We start from the raw sequence: 17,507 nt of genomic DNA on the forward strand, positions 1-17,507 counted from the left end.
CAGCTGCCGTGGATAATGGTGTTGATAACGGATATTCAAAACGTACTGGAATAAAGAGGACAGGAGATATTTATTTTTTACCTTTTAACATGGGGAACGAGGAATATGCCTGGATTCGTTTTGCGGTGCTGCTCTGTCTCTGGGACTGCTGTTTTTCGCAATTATCCTACTCCATTTTTGAGGAGGTGAACAAAGACTACGTGGTGGGGAATATCGCAAAGGATTTGAATTTGAATACACGTGAGCTAGAAACCAGGGATCTGCGTATTGTTTCCAGTTACAGTAAGAACTATTTTAACGTGAATTTAAGGACTGGAAACCTCTTTGTAAACGAGAGAATAGACAGAGAAGAGCTGTGCTCGAAAATGGCAGAATGCTCCCTTAGAATACAGGCTGTTCTGAGCGATCCAATGACTGTACACGGCATTGAGATCGCTGTTTTAGACATGAATGACAACTCGCCAGAGTTTATTGAACAGTCATATTCGTTAAACATTTTTGAATCTGTGTCTCTGGGAGAACGTTATCTTCTTCCAATAGCAGAAGATTTAGATGTCGGTAGCAACTCAATAAAGAGCTACAAGCTGAGTCAAAATGAACATTTCTCTCTTGACGTGCAGAGTGGCGGTGAACACGGTATGTCTGCCGAGCTAGTCCTTGACAAAGTTTTAGATCGAGAAAAGCAGCCCGTTCTTAATCTTGTCCTAACCGCTGTGGATGGAGGAAAACCTCACAGATCTGGTACATTGCTGATAACAGTAAACGTGTTAGATGCTAATGATAATACACCAGCGTTTAGCACATTTCTTTATAAAGTACAAATTAGTGAAAATACTGCACGAGGAACAATGGTAATGAAATTAAATGCAACGGATTTAGACGAGGGCATTAATAGTAAGATCATCTACTCTTTTATCAAACGAGGCAATTCTGATCCATCAAACGTTTTTGATCTTGATTCGGAAACGGGAGAGATTACTGTGAGGGGTGATCTTGATTATGAAGAAACGCCTGCTTATGATGTAAGAATTCAAGCAAAAGACCAAGGCACCCCTCCGCGTAGTGCACATGCTAAACTGCTGATAGAGATTACTGATGTGAATGACAATGCCCCTGAAATATCTGTGACGTCATTGATGACACCTGTACGAGAGGACGCAGAACTGGGGACAATCGTTGCTTTGATTACAGTTAGAGATAAAGATGGAGGGAGGAATGGCATGATAAAATGCAACATAGTTGGATCTATTTTGTTTAAACTCAAATCCAACTATAAAAACGACTATTCATTAGTAGTAAATGCACCGCTGGACAGAGAAAACACTTCTCTTCACAATATAAGTGTTAGAGCTATAGATGAAGGTAATCCACCTCTGTCCAGCATTCTGGTCATTAGTGTTGATGTTTCTGACGTAAATGATAATGCACCTCGATTTATGGAGTCCATAATCAATGTTTACATAAAAGAAAATATCCCAGTGGGCTCAGTTATTAACAGAATAACTGCATTCGATCCAGATCAAGATGCTAATGCAAAAGTTAGCTACAAATTGCTAGACAGTTCTTCAAGAAATATTCCCATTTCATCTTTTTTTAATATCAACTCAGAGACTGGAGATATAGTTAATCTGCAATTTTTAAACTATGAAGAGACAAAGATGTTCCCCTTCAAAGTTCAAGCCACAGACACTGGTGTTCCTCCACTCAGTAGCAACGTGACTGTCAACGTTTTTATTCTTGATGAGAATGACAACAGTCCTGTGATTCTAGCACCATATTCTGAGCATGGATCAGCTTACACTGAGACCATCCCCTACACTGCTGAAGCTGGATACTTTGTGGCCAAGATCAGGGCTGTGGATGCAGACTCTGGATACAATGCGCTGCTTTCGTATCATCTGACTGAGCCCAAAGGAAACAATCTGTTCAGGATCGGAACCAGCACTGGAGAAATCAGGACTAAGAGGAGAATGAGTGACAATGACCTGAAATCTCACCCCTTGGTGATTTTGGTTTCCGATGATGGAGAACCTTCTCTGTCAACTACCATGTCTATTGATGTGGTTGTGATTGAAAACACAGCTGACATCCAGACTCAGTTAAGAAATGTACCTTTGAAAGAGGACAACTTCACGGATTTGAATTTGTATCTGTTAATCGCAATTGCGTCGGTGTCAGTGATCTTTCTGCTGAGTCTCATCAGTTTAATAGCTGTCAGATGCCACAGAACTGATGGCGATTTTAGCAGGTACAGTGCCCCGATGATCACCACCAACCCTGATGGGAGCTGGTCTTATTCTAAAGCTACTCAGCAGTATGACGTTTGCTTTAGTTCGGACACACTGAAGAGTGACGTGGTGGTGTTTCCTGGCCCGTTTCCACCTGTAGATGGTGAACTGATCAGTATTAATGGAGGAGACACTTTTACTCGGACACAGACTTTACCCAGCAAAGAAAAGGTAGGGCATTTTTCGAATTCGAAATAAAACATTTGATTAAAGAGCAAAATAATTGACATGAAAAACCATTTTGCACTTGGAAACATCATATCACTGTAGACAAGTATGCAGTATTCAGAAAATGAGTAAAAAAAATCTCAACAGACAAGCAAAGTATCTTTTCTTATATATTTAATGCATCCAAAATGTTGGTAATTAGTTGTATAGTTGCATGTTTAATTGTACCTTCACATCCCTCATGCAGTGTTGTATTAATGATTTAACTAACTATTACAGGATAACTTAAAATGTTCCGGGGCTTCGTGATATATTGTCACTCTTGTGTAAACATGCTCATTGAAAGATACAGAAATAACAGATGTTAGACCACATAGAAAAAATATTTGCATAAGCAATCGAACACTTAGGGCCTGATTTACTAAAGGTTTGCGTGTGTAAAAACGTGTGCAAACTAACTCGAACACCTAATCTGATTTTATGTATTTTTTTAGATAATATGACAAAAATAGATAAAAAGGCAGTTTCAAGTTGTGCCAGAAATATCATAACATTTAAATTGTGCCATTCTGCTAAAATAAAAATGCAATGATGCATTTAATAAAAGTTAATGTCACTTAGCACTCCTTATTAATAACAAGATAGCACTCACCATCTTGATGGATATGTAGTAATTCTATAGGCCTAAACTGTTTTTAAAAAAATGAACCCTTATTAGAAAACAGCTCAATAATTAATAAAGATGCCACTGACCAACCTTCAAAATACTGTGGTGAGAAATAGCTGGTAATGTGGTGCTTTGGACATTACTATTTATAGAGTGTAATTTGTTTCTGATTATAACGAGTGACATGAATAAAAAGTTCTGTTGGTAGTAAAAGAGTATATACACTACATGTCTATTTCATATGTTTTCCATCAACATACCAATTGTTAAAAAATCCATAGAAAGTAGTTACAGTGTGCATATTAACGTTATAATTAAGCAATTCTGAATTGTGTTTATACATGTATATTTGAGAGCATTTTGAGTTTTCCTTTTTTGTGGATGTGATAACTTTTATTTATAATATATTGCAACCTGACTTAGTTCTGGTGAGCATGTTTATACTATTTACCACATGATGTCGCTGGAGACCAGAGGCATGAATGTGTTTAATGTCGTAAACTCCTCTTCCATATAAGGTAGATACAAAAGCACGTCATAAACGTTAGGGTTTCCTGGACACTCGATGTCACCGCGGCTACAAAAGAAGCAGCAGAAACAGAGTAGGACTGTTGGAGGAATTTTCTGTTTTGTGGATTCATTCTCTAGTGGATTAATTTATTCGTCTGCATGAATGATGAATATGCGAAGAAAAAAACGATGTGTCTGGATACCATTTTTTGCACTCCTTTGTCTCTGTGACTGGTCGGTTTCACAGATAACGTATTCGATTTCCGAGGAAGTAAACAAAGGCACCGTCGTGGGGAATATCGCAAAGGATTTAAACCTCAACCTAAAAGACATCGAGACCAGGGATCTACGTATTGTATCAGATTTCAAAGAGACATATTTTGACGTGAATTTACGGACAGGGAACCTATTTGTTGATGAAAGAATAGACAGAGAAGAGCTTTGTCCAGATATGGTAAAATGCTCCATCATAATGCAAGCTGCTTTAAGTAATCCAATGAATGTACATCGCGTTGAGGTCGACATTATTGATATAAACGATAACTCGCCCTTCTTTATTGAGCAATCACACGTATTGAACATCTCAGAATCACTGTCACCGGGAGAACGCTATCTTCTCCCTGCAGCAGTTGATACGGACATAGGAAGCAACGCGGTGAAGAGCTACAAGCTGAGTCAAAATGCACATTTTTCTCTTGATGTTCAGAGCGGCGGAGAGCACAGTGTGTCGGCTGAGCTAGTGCTACAGCGGGTGTTGGATAGAGAAAAGGAACCAGTAATTAATCTCATTCTGACCGCTATAGATGGAGGTAAACCACCAAGATCAGGGACTTTGCAGTTAACTGTTAATGTAATAGATGTCAACGACAATACCCCGGTATTCACTAATTCTCTTTATAAAGTGCGCGTTGTAGAAAATTCTGCACCTGGAGCAGTTGTTGTCAGATTAAATGCAACAGATTTAGATGAAGGCATAAACAGTAAGATCTTGTATTTCTTCACCAAAAGGGGAAATATTGATCCATCCATTATTTTTGATCTGAATTCAGAAACGGGGGAAATAACGGTAAAAGGGAACATAGATTATGAAGAAACGCGTGCTTATGAATTAAGAGTTCAAGCAATGGATCAAGGATCCTCTCCTCGTACTGCACATGCTAAACTGCTGATCGAAGTAATTGATCAGAATGACAACGCTCCAGAAATATCTGTGACATCACAGGTTACGCCTGTAAATGAAGGCGCAGAATTGGAGACAATTGTTGCTTTTATTACAGTGAACGATAAAGATGGTGGAACAAACGGCGCAACAAAATGTAACGTAGTTGGATCTGTTCCCTTTAAACTAAAATCAAACTATAAAAATTACTATTCGTTGGTAGTAAATGGACCACTGGACAGAGAAAACATTTCTATTTTCAATATCAGTATTATAGCTACTGATGAAGGAAATCCACCGCTATCCAGCACCCGGCTCATTACGGTTCATGTTGCTGACGTCAATGACAACGCACCTCGATTTATGGAGCCAGTGATCAATGTTCATGTCAAAGAAAATACCCCTGTAGGCTCAGTTATTTCTAAAATAAATGCATTGGATCCAGATCAAGATACTAATGCTAAAGTTAGCTATAAATTACAAAGTTCCCCAAAGAATATTCATATTTCATCCGTTTTAAATATCAATTCAGAGACTGGAGAAATAGTCAGTCTGCAACCTTTCAACTATGAGGAGTCGAAGATGTTTCAGTTTAAAGTTCAGGCCACAGACGCTGGTGTTCCTCCTCTCAGCAGCAACGTGACTGTCAACGTTTTTGTTTTGGACGAAAATGATAATAATCCAACAATACTGGAGCCCTATGCGGAACATGGTTCGGTTAACACTGAAACCATCCCCTACACTGCTGAAGCTGGATACTTTGTGGCCAAGATCAGAGCTGTGGACGCAGACGCTGGATACAATGCACTGCTTTCTTATCATCTGACTGAGCCTAAAGGAAACAACTTGTTCAAGATAGGAACCAGCACTGGGGAAATCAGGACTAAGAGGAGAATGAGTGACAATGACCTGAAATCTCATCCCTTGGTGATTTTGGTTTCCGATGATGGAGAACCTTCTCTGTCAACTACCATGTCTATTGATGTGGTTGTGATTGAAAACACAGCTGACATCCAGACTCAGTTAAGAAATGTACCTTTAAAAGAGGACAACTTCACGGATTTGAATTTGTATCTGCTGATCGCAATTGTGTCGGTGTCAGTGATCTTTCTGCTGAGTCTCATCAGTTTAATAGCTGTGAGATGCCACAGAACTGATGGCGCTTTTAGCCGATACAGCGCACCTATGATCACCACCAACCCTGATGGGAGCTGGTCTTATTCTAAAGCTACTCAGCAGTATGACGTTTGCTTTAGTTCGGACACACTGAAGAGTGACGTGGTGGTGTTTCCTGGCCCGTTTCCACCTGTAGATGGTGAACTGATCAGTATTAATGGAGGAGACACTTTTACTCGGACTCAGACTTTACCCAGCAAAGAAAAGGTAGGCCATTTTTGGAATTCAGAACTAAAACATTTGATTAAAGACCAAAAAAGTGACATGAAAAACCATTCTGCACTTTGAAACATCATATCACTGTAGACAAGTATGCAGTAGTTAGAAAATGAGTGAAAAAAAATCTCAACAGACAAGCAAAGTATCTTTTCTTGTATATTTAATGCATCCAAAATGTTGGTAATTAGTTGTATAGTTGCATGTTTAATTGTAGCTTCACATCCCCTCATGCAGTGTTGTATAAATGATTTAACTAACAATTGCAGGATGACTTAAAATGTTCCGGGGCTTCGTGGTATATTGTCACTCTTGTGTAAACATGCTCATTGAAAGATACAGAAATAACAGATGTTAGACCACAAAGAAAACATATTTGCATAAGCAATCGAACACCTAATCTGATTTTATGTCTTTTTTAGATGATATGACAAAAAAAGAAAAAAAGGTAGTTTCAAGTTGTGCCAGAAGTATCATAACATTTAAATTGTGCCATTCTGCTAAAATAAAAATGCAATGATGCAATTAATAAAAGTTAATGTCACTTAGCATTGCTTATTAATAACAAGATAGCGCTCACCATCTTGAAGGATATGTAGTAATTATATAGGCTTATACTGTTTTTAAAAAAAATGAAACCTTATTAGAAAACAGCTCAATAATTAATAGAGATGCCACTGACCAACCTTCAAAATACTGTGGAGAGAAATAGCTGGTAATGTGCTTTTAAAGTTACTTTTCATAGACTTCCTTTTTTTTCTGATTATAACGAGTGATATGAATTAAAAGTTCTGTTGGTTGGACTGGTGACCTGTCCAGGGTGAACCCCTGCCTTTCGCCTGATATTGGCTGGGATAGGCTCCAGCAGACCCCCGTGACACTGTACAGGATAATTCATGTTTAGAAAATGGATGGATGGATGGAAATAGTGTTGGTAGTACAAGAGTAAATTCATTACATGTAGCCTACATTTCATTTGTTTTCCATCAACAAACACATTGTTAAAATATCCATAGAAAGTTTTTACACTGTGCATATTAACCTTTCAATTAAGCTATTCTGAATTGTGTTTATACATGTATATTTGAGAACATTTTGAGTTTTCCTTTTGTTCATAGAGGACAGCGGATGTGATAACTTTTATGTATAATATATTGCAACCTGACTTAGTTCTGGTGAGCATGTTTATACTATTTACCACATGATGTCGCTGGAGACCAGAGGCATGAATGTAACTCGTCTTCCATATAAGGTATAAAAAAGCACGTCATAAACGTTAGGGTTTCCTGGACACTCGTTGTCACCGCGGCTAGAAGAAGCAGCAGAAACAGGGCAGGACTGTTGGAGGAATTTTCTGTTTTGTGGATTCATTCTCTAGTGGATTAATTTATTCGTCTGCATGAATGATGAATATGCGAAGAAAAAAACGATGTGTCTGGATACCATTTTTTGCACTCCTTTGTCTCTGTGACTGGTCGGTTTCACAGATAACGTATTCGATTTCCGAGGAAGTAAACAAAGGCACCGTCGTGGGGAATATCGCAAAGGATTTAAACCTCAACCTAAAAGACATCGAGACCAGGGATCTACGTATTGTATCAGATTTCAAAGAGACATATTTTGACGTGAATTTACGGACAGGGAACCTATTTGTTGATGAAAGAATAGACAGAGAAGAGCTTTGTCCAGATATGGTAAAATGCTCCATCATAATGCAAGCTGCTTTAAGTAATCCAATGAATGTACATCGCGTTGAGGTCGACATTATTGATATAAACGATAACTCGCCCTTCTTTATTGAGCAATCACACGTATTGAACATCTCAGAATCACTGTCACCGGGAGAACGCTATCTTCTCCCTGCAGCAGTTGATACGGACATAGGAAGCAACGCGGTGAAGAGCTACAAGCTGAGTCAAAATGCACATTTTTCTCTTGATGTTCAGAGCGGCGGAGAGCACAGTGTGTCGGCTGAGCTAGTGCTACAGCGGGTGTTGGATAGAGAAAAGGAACCAGTAATTAATCTCATTCTGACCGCTATAGATGGAGGTAAACCACCAAGATCAGGGACTTTGCAGTTAACTGTTAATGTAATAGATGTCAACGACAATACCCCGGTATTCACTAATTCTCTTTATAAAGTGCGCGTTGTAGAAAATTCTGCACCTGGAGCAGTTGTTGTCAGATTAAATGCAACAGATTTAGATGAAGGCATAAACAGTAAGATCTTGTATTTCTTCACCAAAAGGGGAAATATTGATCCATCCATTATTTTTGATCTGAATTCAGAAACGGGGGAAATAACGGTAAAAGGGAACATAGATTATGAAGAAACGCGTGCTTATGAATTAAGAGTTCAAGCAATGGATCAAGGATCCTCTCCTCGTACTGCACATGCTAAACTGCTGATCGAAGTAATTGATCAGAATGACAACGCTCCAGAAATATCTGTGACATCACAGGTTACGCCTGTAAATGAAGGCGCAGAATTGGAGACAATTGTTGCTTTTATTACAGTGAACGATAAAGATGGTGGAACAAACGGCGCAACAAAATGTAACGTAGTTGGATCTGTTCCCTTTAAACTAAAATCAAACTATAAAAATTACTATTCGTTGGTAGTAAATGGACCACTGGACAGAGAAAACATTTCTATTTTCAATATCAGTATTATAGCTACTGATGAAGGAAATCCACCGCTATCCAGCACCCGGCTCATTACGGTTCATGTTGCTGACGTCAATGACAACGCACCTCGATTTATGGAGCCAGTGATCAATGTTCATGTCAAAGAAAATACCCCTGTAGGCTCAGTTATTTCTAAAATAAATGCATTGGATCCAGATCAAGATACTAATGCTAAAGTTAGCTATAAATTACAAAGTTCCCCAAAGAATATTCATATTTCATCCGTTTTAAATATCAATTCAGAGACTGGAGAAATAGTCAGTCTGCAACCTTTCAACTATGAGGAGTCGAAGATGTTTCAGTTTAAAGTTCAGGCCACAGACGCTGGTGTTCCTCCTCTCAGCAGCAACGTGACTGTCAACGTTTTTGTTTTGGACGAAAATGATAATAATCCAACAATACTGGAGCCCTATGCGGAACATGGTTCGGTTAACACTGAAACCATCCCCTACACTGCTGAAGCTGGATACTTTGTGGCCAAGATCAGAGCTGTGGACGCAGACGCTGGATACAATGCACTGCTTTCTTATCATCTGACTGAGCCTAAAGGAAACAACTTGTTCAAGATAGGAACCAGCACTGGGGAAATCAGGACTAAGAGGAGAATGAGTGACAATGACCTGAAATCTCATCCCTTGGTGATTTTGGTTTCCGATGATGGAGAACCTTCTCTGTCAACTACCATGTCTATTGATGTGGTTGTGATTGAAAACACAGCTGACATCCAGACTCAGTTAAGAAATGTACCTTTAAAAGAGGACAACTTCACGGATTTGAATTTGTATCTGCTGATCGCAATTGTGTCGGTGTCAGTGATCTTTCTGCTGAGTCTCATCAGTTTAATAGCTGTGAGATGCCACAGAACTGATGGCGCTTTTAGCCGATACAGCGCACCTATGATCACCACCAACCCTGATGGGAGCTGGTCTTATTCTAAAGCTACTCAGCAGTATGACGTTTGCTTTAGTTCGGACACACTGAAGAGTGACGTGGTGGTGTTTCCTGGCCCGTTTCCACCTGTAGATGGTGAACTGATCAGTATTAATGGAGGAGACACTTTTACTCGGACTCAGACTTTACCCAGCAAAGAAAAGGTAGGCCATTTTTGGAATTCAGAACTAAAACATTTGATTAAAGACCAAAAAAGTGACATGAAAAACCATTCTGCACTTTGAAACATCATATCACTGTAGACAAGTATGCAGTAGTTAGAAAATGAGTGAAAAAAAATCTCAACAGACAAGCAAAGTATCTTTTCTTGTATATTTAATGCATCCAAAATGTTGGTAATTAGTTGTATAGTTGCATGTTTAATTGTAGCTTCACATCCCCTCATGCAGTGTTGTATAAATGATTTAACTAACAATTGCAGGATGACTTAAAATGTTCCGGGGCTTCGTGGTATATTGTCACTCTTGTGTAAACATGCTCATTGAAAGATACAGAAATAACAGATGTTAGACCACAAAGAAAACATATTTGCATAAGCAATCGAACACCTAATCTGATTTTATGTCTTTTTTAGATGATATGACAAAAAAAGAAAAAAAGGTAGTTTCAAGTTGTGCCAGAAGTATCATAACATTTAAATTGTGCCATTCTGCTAAAATAAAAATGCAATGATGCAATTAATAAAAGTTAATGTCACTTAGCATTGCTTATTAATAACAAGATAGCGCTCACCATCTTGAAGGATATGTAGTAATTATATAGGCTTATACTGTTTTTAAAAAAAATGAAACCTTATTAGAAAACAGCTCAATAATTAATAGAGATGCCACTGACCAACCTTCAAAATACTGTGGAGAGAAATAGCTGGTAATGTGCTTTTAAAGTTACTTTTCATAGACTTCCTTTTTTTTCTGATTATAACGAGTGATATGAATTAAAAGTTCTGTTGGTTGGACTGGTGACCTGTCCAGGGTGAACCCCTGCCTTTCGCCTGATATTGGCTGGGATAGGCTCCAGCAGACCCCCGTGACACTGTACAGGATAATTCATGTTTAGAAAATGGATGGATGGATGGAAATAGTGTTGGTAGTACAAGAGTAAATTCATTACATGTAGCCTACATTTCATTTGTTTTCCATCAACAAACACATTGTTAAAATATCCATAGAAAGTTTTTACACTGTGCATATTAACCTTTCAATTAAGCTATTCTGAATTGTGTTTATACATGTATATTTGAGAACATTTTGAGTTTTCCTTTTGTTCATAGAGGACAGCGGATGTGATAACTTTTATGTATAATATATTGCAACCTGACTTAGTTCTGGTGAGCATGTTTATACTATTTACCACATGATGTCGCTGGAGACCAGAGGCATGAATGTAACTCGTCTTCCATATAAGGTATAAAAAAGCACGTCATAAACGTTAGGGTTTCCTGGACACTCGTTGTCACCGCGGCTAGAAGAAGCAGCAGAAACAGGGCAGGACTGTTGGAGGAATTTTCTGTTTTGTGGATTATTTCTCTAGTGGATTAATTTATTCGTCTGCATGAATGATGAATATGCGAAGAAAAAAACGATGTGTCTGGATACCATTTTTTGCACTCCTTTGTCTCTGTGACTGGTCGGTTTCACAGATAGCGTATTCGATTTCCGAGGAAGTAAACAAAGGCACCGTAGTGGGGAATATCGCAAAGGATTTAAACCTCAACCTAAAAGACATCGAGACCAGGGATCTACGTATTGTTTCAGATTTCAAACAGACATATTTTGACGTGAATTTACGGACAGGGAACCTATTTGTTGATCAAAGAATAGACAGAGAAGAGCTTTGTCCAGATATGGTAAAATGCTCCATCAAAATGCAAGCTGCTTTAAGTAATCCAATGAATGTACGTCGCGTTGAGGTCGACATTATTGATATAAACGATAACTCGCCTTTCTTTATTGAGCAATCACACGTATTAAACATCTCAGAATCAGTGTCACCGGGAGAGCGCTATCTTCTCCCTGTAGCAGTTGATACGGACATAGGAAGCAACGCGGTGAAGAGCTACAAGCTGAGTCAAAATGCACATTTTTCTCTTGATGTTCAGAGCGGCGGAGAGCACAGTGTGTCGGCTGAGCTCGTGTTACAGCGGGCGTTGGATAGAGAAAAGGAACCAGTAATTAATCTCATTCTGACCGCTATAGATGGAGGTAAACCACCAAGATCAGGGACTTTGCAGTTAACTGTTAATGTCATAGATGTCAACGACAATACCCCTGTATTCAGTAATTCTCTTTATAAAGTGCGCGTTGTAGAAAATGCTGCACCTGGAACAGTTGTTGTCAGATTAAATGCAACAGATTTGGATGAAGGCATAAACAGTAAGATCTTGTATTTCTTCATCAAAAGGGGAAATATTGATCCATCCATTATTTTTGATCTGAATTCAGAAACGGGAGAAATAACTGTAAAAGGGAAGATAGATTATGAAGAAACGCATGCTTATGAATTAAGAGTTCAAGCAATGGATCAAGGACCCTCTCCTCGTAGTGCATATGCTAAACTGCTGATCGAAGTAATTGATCAGAATGACAACGCTCCAGAAATATCTGTGACATCACAGGTTACGCCTGTAAATGAAGGCGCAGAATTGGAGACAATTGTGGCTTTTATTACAGTGAACGATAAAGATGGTGGAACAAACGGCGCAACAAAATGTAACGTAGTTGGATCTGTTCCCTTTAAACTAAAATCCAACTATAAAAATGACTATTCATTGGTAGTAAATGGACCACTGGACAGAGAAAACATTTCAATTTACAATATCATTATCATAGCTACTGATGAAGGAAATCCACCGCTATCCAGCACCCGGCTCATTACGGTTCATGTTGCTGACGTCAATGACAACGCACCTCGATTTATGGAGCCAGTGATCAATGTTCATGTCAAAGAAAATACCCCTATAGGCTCAGTTATTTCTAAAATAAATGCATTGGATCCAGACCAAGATGATAATGCTAAAGTTAGCTACAAATTACAAAGTTCCCCAAAGAATATTCATATTTCATCCGTTTTAAATATTAATTCAGAGACTGGAGAAATAGTCAGTCTGCAACCTTTCAACTATGAGGAGTCCAAGATGTTCCAGTTTAAAGTTCAGGCCACAGACGCTGGTGTTCCTCCTCTCAGCGACAACGTGACTGTCAACGTTTTTGTTTTGGACGAGAATGATAATAATCCAACAATACTGGAGCCCTATGCGGAACATGGTTCGGTTAACACTGAAACCATCCCCTACACTGCTGAAGCTGGATACTTTGTGGCCAAGATCAGAGCTGTGGACGCAGACACTGGATACAATGCACTGCTTTCTTATCATCTGACTGAGCCTAAAGGAAACAACTTGTTCAAGATAGGAACCAGCACTGGGGAAATCAGGACTAAGAGGAGAATGAGTGACAATGACTTGAAATCTCACCCCTTGGTGGTTCTGGTTTCTGATAATGGAGAGCCTTCTCTGTCAACTACTGTGTCTATTGATATAATGGTGGTGGAAAGCACCTCTGACATTCAGACTCCATTCAGACATGTGCCTATAAAGGAGGACAGTTTTTCTGATTTGAACCTGTATCTGCTCATCTCCATTGCATCAGTGTCAGTGATCTTTCTGCTGAGTCTCATCAGTTTCATAGTTGTCAGATCACACAGAACTGATGGAAGTTTCAGTAGGTACAGTGCTCCAATCATCACAACCAACCCTGATGGGAGTTGGTCTTATTCTAAAGCTACTCAACAGTATGACGTATGTTTTAGCTCGGACACACTGAGAAGTGATGTGGCTGTTTTTCCCGCCCAGTTTCCCCCTGTAGATGGTGAACTGATCAGTATTAATGGTGGGGACACTTTTACCAGAACCCAGACTTTACCCAGCAAAGAAAAGGTGAGTAGTTTTCAGCATCTTTCTTCAATTGACAGAGTGGAGTGTCAAGTAAAATATTGATTTTGTGTCCTTCCAGAATCATATCTCCATATGAAGTACATTAAAAAAGAAAACAAAAAAGAATTTACAGCTATTACAGTAGAAATTAGCTTAATCAAGAATGCAGCTATTCCTTGTTTAAGGAAGAGAAGAGTGGACACGTTTAAAACTTGGAAATGTGTGGTTTCCATGGTGGTTAAAAACATTTAGCAGACAGGTCTATTTTTATCTTATTTGTCACTATACTGACGAAAATCTGCATTTTGTATGTCACTCAGAGGTCAACAATGTGAATGGACTATTTTGGAAAGCGAGTATATGTTTTAGGAAATCTTTTACTCTCTTTTTCACTTAAAATTTTAGTTTCTTCTTAAACACTCACCTTCTTAATTATTTTTTGATAATTTATAGTGATATCTTTCTTCTCAGTTGAAACCACCGGATTGAGTGGTAGTACAATTTCAACGCAATCGTGCATCATATTACACATATGCAGAACATGTGATGTGCTACTTATTTTTTCTGTCATCCTATCTCAGTTGAAACGCAAGGGGTCACTGATGACCACGTGTTTTGTGAAGTAGATATTTTCGGTCTCCTCCTTGTGAGGATCATCAGCTCGGGCTTTGTGCAACACATACGAATAGTGAGAGAAACTGCAGGACAGCAGCGACTGGAAATAACAATGATGGCAAATCCAGTTTTTAATGGATTAAAACAGATCGAACCCCGTCACTGTCTTTGAAATCCGCAATGGACGGGAGAAAGAACAATGGACGTTTCTGTACACTACTTATTCTGTTTTTATCTGAGTGGTCCGCTGCTCAAATATCATACTCTATTCCCGAGGAGGCGGACAAAGGAACTGTGGTGGGGAACCTCGCGAAGGATTTAAACGTCAATGTTAGAGACCTGCAAGCGAGGAATCTAAATATCGTGTCGGGGTACAGTAAGAAATATTTCGAGACTAATTTTAAAACCGGAGATCTTTATGTTAATGAGAGAACAGATCGCGAGCAGCTTTGTCCAAACGCGATTAAATGCATATTAAATTTAGAGGCTATCCTGAGCAATCCTATGTTGCTCCGACGGATTGAGGTGACGATAATTGATTTAAATGACAACGCTCCTACTTTTGTTGAGGAGGTATATTTTCTCAACATTTCCGAATCTTCACTTACAGGCGAGCGGTTCTTGCTCCCTTTAGCAGTCGATGCAGATACAGCCAGTAATTCAGTAAAGACATACAAGCTCAGTCCAAACGAGTACTTCTCCCTCGATATCCAAAGCGGTGGGGAACACAGTGTATCTGCTGAGTTAGTGCTGCTGAAAGCTTTAGATCGAGAGAGAGAAGCTACTATAAAACTAACACTTGCTGCTGAAGATGGAGGCAGACCCCCTAAGACTGGAACGGTACGGATGAATATTAATGTTCTGGATGTGAACGATAACATGCCATCATTTAGTAAGACGCTATACAAGGCACGTGTAAAAGAAAATGCCCACGCAGGATCTTTAGTCATTAAACTTAATGCGACAGATTTAGACGAGGGGGAAAACGGAAGAGTTATTTACTCTTTCGTTAAACGCGCTAACTTCAATCCTGCTGATGTGTTTTTCCTAAATGCAGACACTGGTGAGATCATGGTTACGGCGGGATTAGATTATGAAACACAGTCTGCATATGAAATCCACGTTCAAGCCACAGATAAAGGCAGTTCACCTCGTCGAACAAATGGAAAGTTATTGGTAGAGATAGTAGATGTAAACGATAATGCCCCAGAAATTGTAGTGACGTCCCTCATTAACCCTGTAAGAGAAGATGCAGACGTCGGAAGCGTGGTCGCCTTAGTGACCGTAACTGATAAAGATGGGGGTAAAAACGGACAGACGCTCTGTAAAGTTGTTGGTTCGGTACCTTTTAAATTAAATTCAAATTATAAGAATTACTTTTCTTTAGTTGTAGATGAACGTCTTGATCGCGAAGAACACCCGTTTTACAATGTCACAATTATAGCAAATGATGAAGGTATCCCCTCTTTATCAAGCACCAGTGTTATCAATGTAGAAGTTGCTGATGTCAATGACAATGCGCCTCGTTTTCTTGAGCCAGTGATTAACATTTACGTAACGGAAAACAGTCCAGTTGGAACACTTATCCATACTATGAGTGCAGTCGATCTTGACATAAATGAAAACGCCCGAGTTAGCTATTCAATAGCAGGTGATTCGAAAAATATTGCTACAACTTCATATATAAACATAAATTCAGAGACTGGAGATATTGTAAGTCTTCAGTTTTTCAATTATGAGGAGTTAAAAACGTTCCAGTTTAAAGTTCAAGCCTCAGACTCTGGTGTTCCTCCGCTCAGCAGCTTCGTGACTGTGAATTTATGTATTCTTGATGAAAATGACAATAATCCAACAATTCTGCCGCCATATTCTGAACACAGCTCTCTTGTCACTGAGAACATCCCCTATAGTGCTGAAGCTGGTTACTTTGTGGCAAAGATAAGAGCCGTAGACGCAGATTCTGGATACAATGCGCTGCTTTCCTATCACGTGACTGAGCCCAAAGGAAATAATCTTTTCAGGATCGGAACCAGCAACGGAGAAATCAGGACTAAACGGAGAATGAGTGACAATGATCTAAAATCTCACCCTTTGATGATTTTGGTTTCTGATCATGGAGAACCTTCTCTGTCAACTACTTTGTCTATTGATGTGGTTGTGGTTGAAAACACCGCTGACATCAAGACCCAATTGAGACATGTGCCGTTAAAAGAGGACAACTTCTCTGATTTGAACCTGTATCTGCTGATCGCAATTGTGTCGGTGTCAGTGATCTTTCTGCTGAGTCTGGTCAGTTTAATAGCTATCAGATGCCACAGAACTGACGGCACTTTCAGCAGATACAGTCCCCCGATGATCACCACCAACCCTGATGGGAGCTGGTCTTATTCTAAAGCTACCCAGCAATATGACGTGTGTTTCAGCTCAGACACACTGAAGAGTGACGTGGTGGTTTTCCCCGCCCCGTTTCCTCCTGTTGATGCAGAACTGATCAGTATTAACAGTGGAGACACTTTTACCAGGACTCAGACTTTACCAAGTAAAGAAAAGGTGAGTCACTTGCAAAAACATATTATATCTCTGTGCTTATCCTAATTTCGGGAAATATGGCTCAAATTTAAAAAGAAAACTCCGGCAGACATTATTATCACCGTACACTTGTTTATTAGGCCAACGTTTCGTTCATATGACCGAAACGTTGGCCTAATAAACAAGTGTACGGTGAGAAGAAGGTGTGCGGAAGTTTTCTTTTTAAATTTGGCTGCAGCTTTCCCCATCCGACGCACCTTTCTGCAAATCCGGTGTGCAAAAAGTTTTCTACTTGGGAAATATGGCTCGTCAGATTTGTGATATTTACAACACTTGCTGATCTTTTCTGATAAATATTTTACGTTGCATACTCTGTAAAACCAAAATGCTATAAATTGTGTGGTGTCTTTGAGTGGAAAATAATAATCCATCAGTTGTATGTATTAATTTTGAGTCTAGAAAAGCTACTACTGCGTGTAGGATGACTCTTGCTGTTAAAGTTTGTAAAACATTTGTAGATTGATATTATCTGAGACAGAGAGGGCCAAAGGAAAGTCCAGTGAAATAGCTGACCAGCGCAGGCACTGTCCATGGTTCTGAACTTTGTGT

General features: G+C 39.2%; 3 protein-coding genes across 42 annotated transcripts in view; all 3 read left to right on the top strand.

Annotated features, from left to right (window-relative positions):
* The window catches only part of LOC133446991 (protocadherin alpha-C2-like), a 204,805-nt gene that overhangs the window by 151,649 nt on the left and 35,649 nt on the right, over positions 1-17,507 (top strand). For 13 of the 40 annotated variants that reach the window (XM_061725273.1, XM_061725265.1, XM_061725271.1 and 10 more), the window contains one exon: positions 13,674-13,757. The exons of 24 other annotated variants lie outside the window; for them this stretch is intronic. In XM_061725273.1, the coding sequence (XP_061581257.1) occupies positions 13,674-13,757 (84 nt within the window). Of the gene's footprint in view, positions 1-7,496; positions 9,967-13,673; positions 13,758-14,415; positions 16,920-17,507 lie in introns of those variants that run through there. 3 more of the 40 variants (XM_061725266.1, XM_061725277.1, XM_061725284.1) reach the window with 3 other exon arrangements.
* Positions 64-2,486, top strand: LOC133447728 (protocadherin alpha-2-like). Its single transcript, XM_061726457.1, has one exon. It carries the CDS (start codon positions 90-92, stop codon positions 2,484-2,486), a length of 2,397 nt encoding a protein of 798 aa, XP_061582441.1. The 5' UTR covers positions 64-89.
* LOC133447576 (protocadherin alpha-2-like) lies at positions 3,708-6,507 on the top strand. The gene has a single exon (XM_061726286.1). It carries the CDS (start codon positions 3,797-3,799, stop codon positions 6,254-6,256), a length of 2,460 nt encoding a protein of 819 aa, XP_061582270.1. The 5' UTR covers positions 3,708-3,796; the 3' UTR covers positions 6,257-6,507.

Source organism: Cololabis saira, chromosome 7, assembly GCF_033807715.1.
Source record: "Cololabis saira isolate AMF1-May2022 chromosome 7, fColSai1.1, whole genome shotgun sequence".
NCBI classification, from domain to species: Eukaryota; Metazoa; Chordata; class Actinopteri; order Beloniformes; family Belonidae; genus Cololabis; species Cololabis saira.

Bases quoted from the DNA above. Each gene is read 5' to 3' on its own strand.
- LOC133447728 (XM_061726457.1), top strand. From the start codon at position 90: ATGGGGAACGAGGAATATGCCTGGATTCGTTTTGCGGTGCTGCTCTGT.
- LOC133447576 (XM_061726286.1), top strand. From the start codon at position 3,797: ATGATGAATATGCGAAGAAAAAAACGATGTGTCTGGATACCATTTTTT.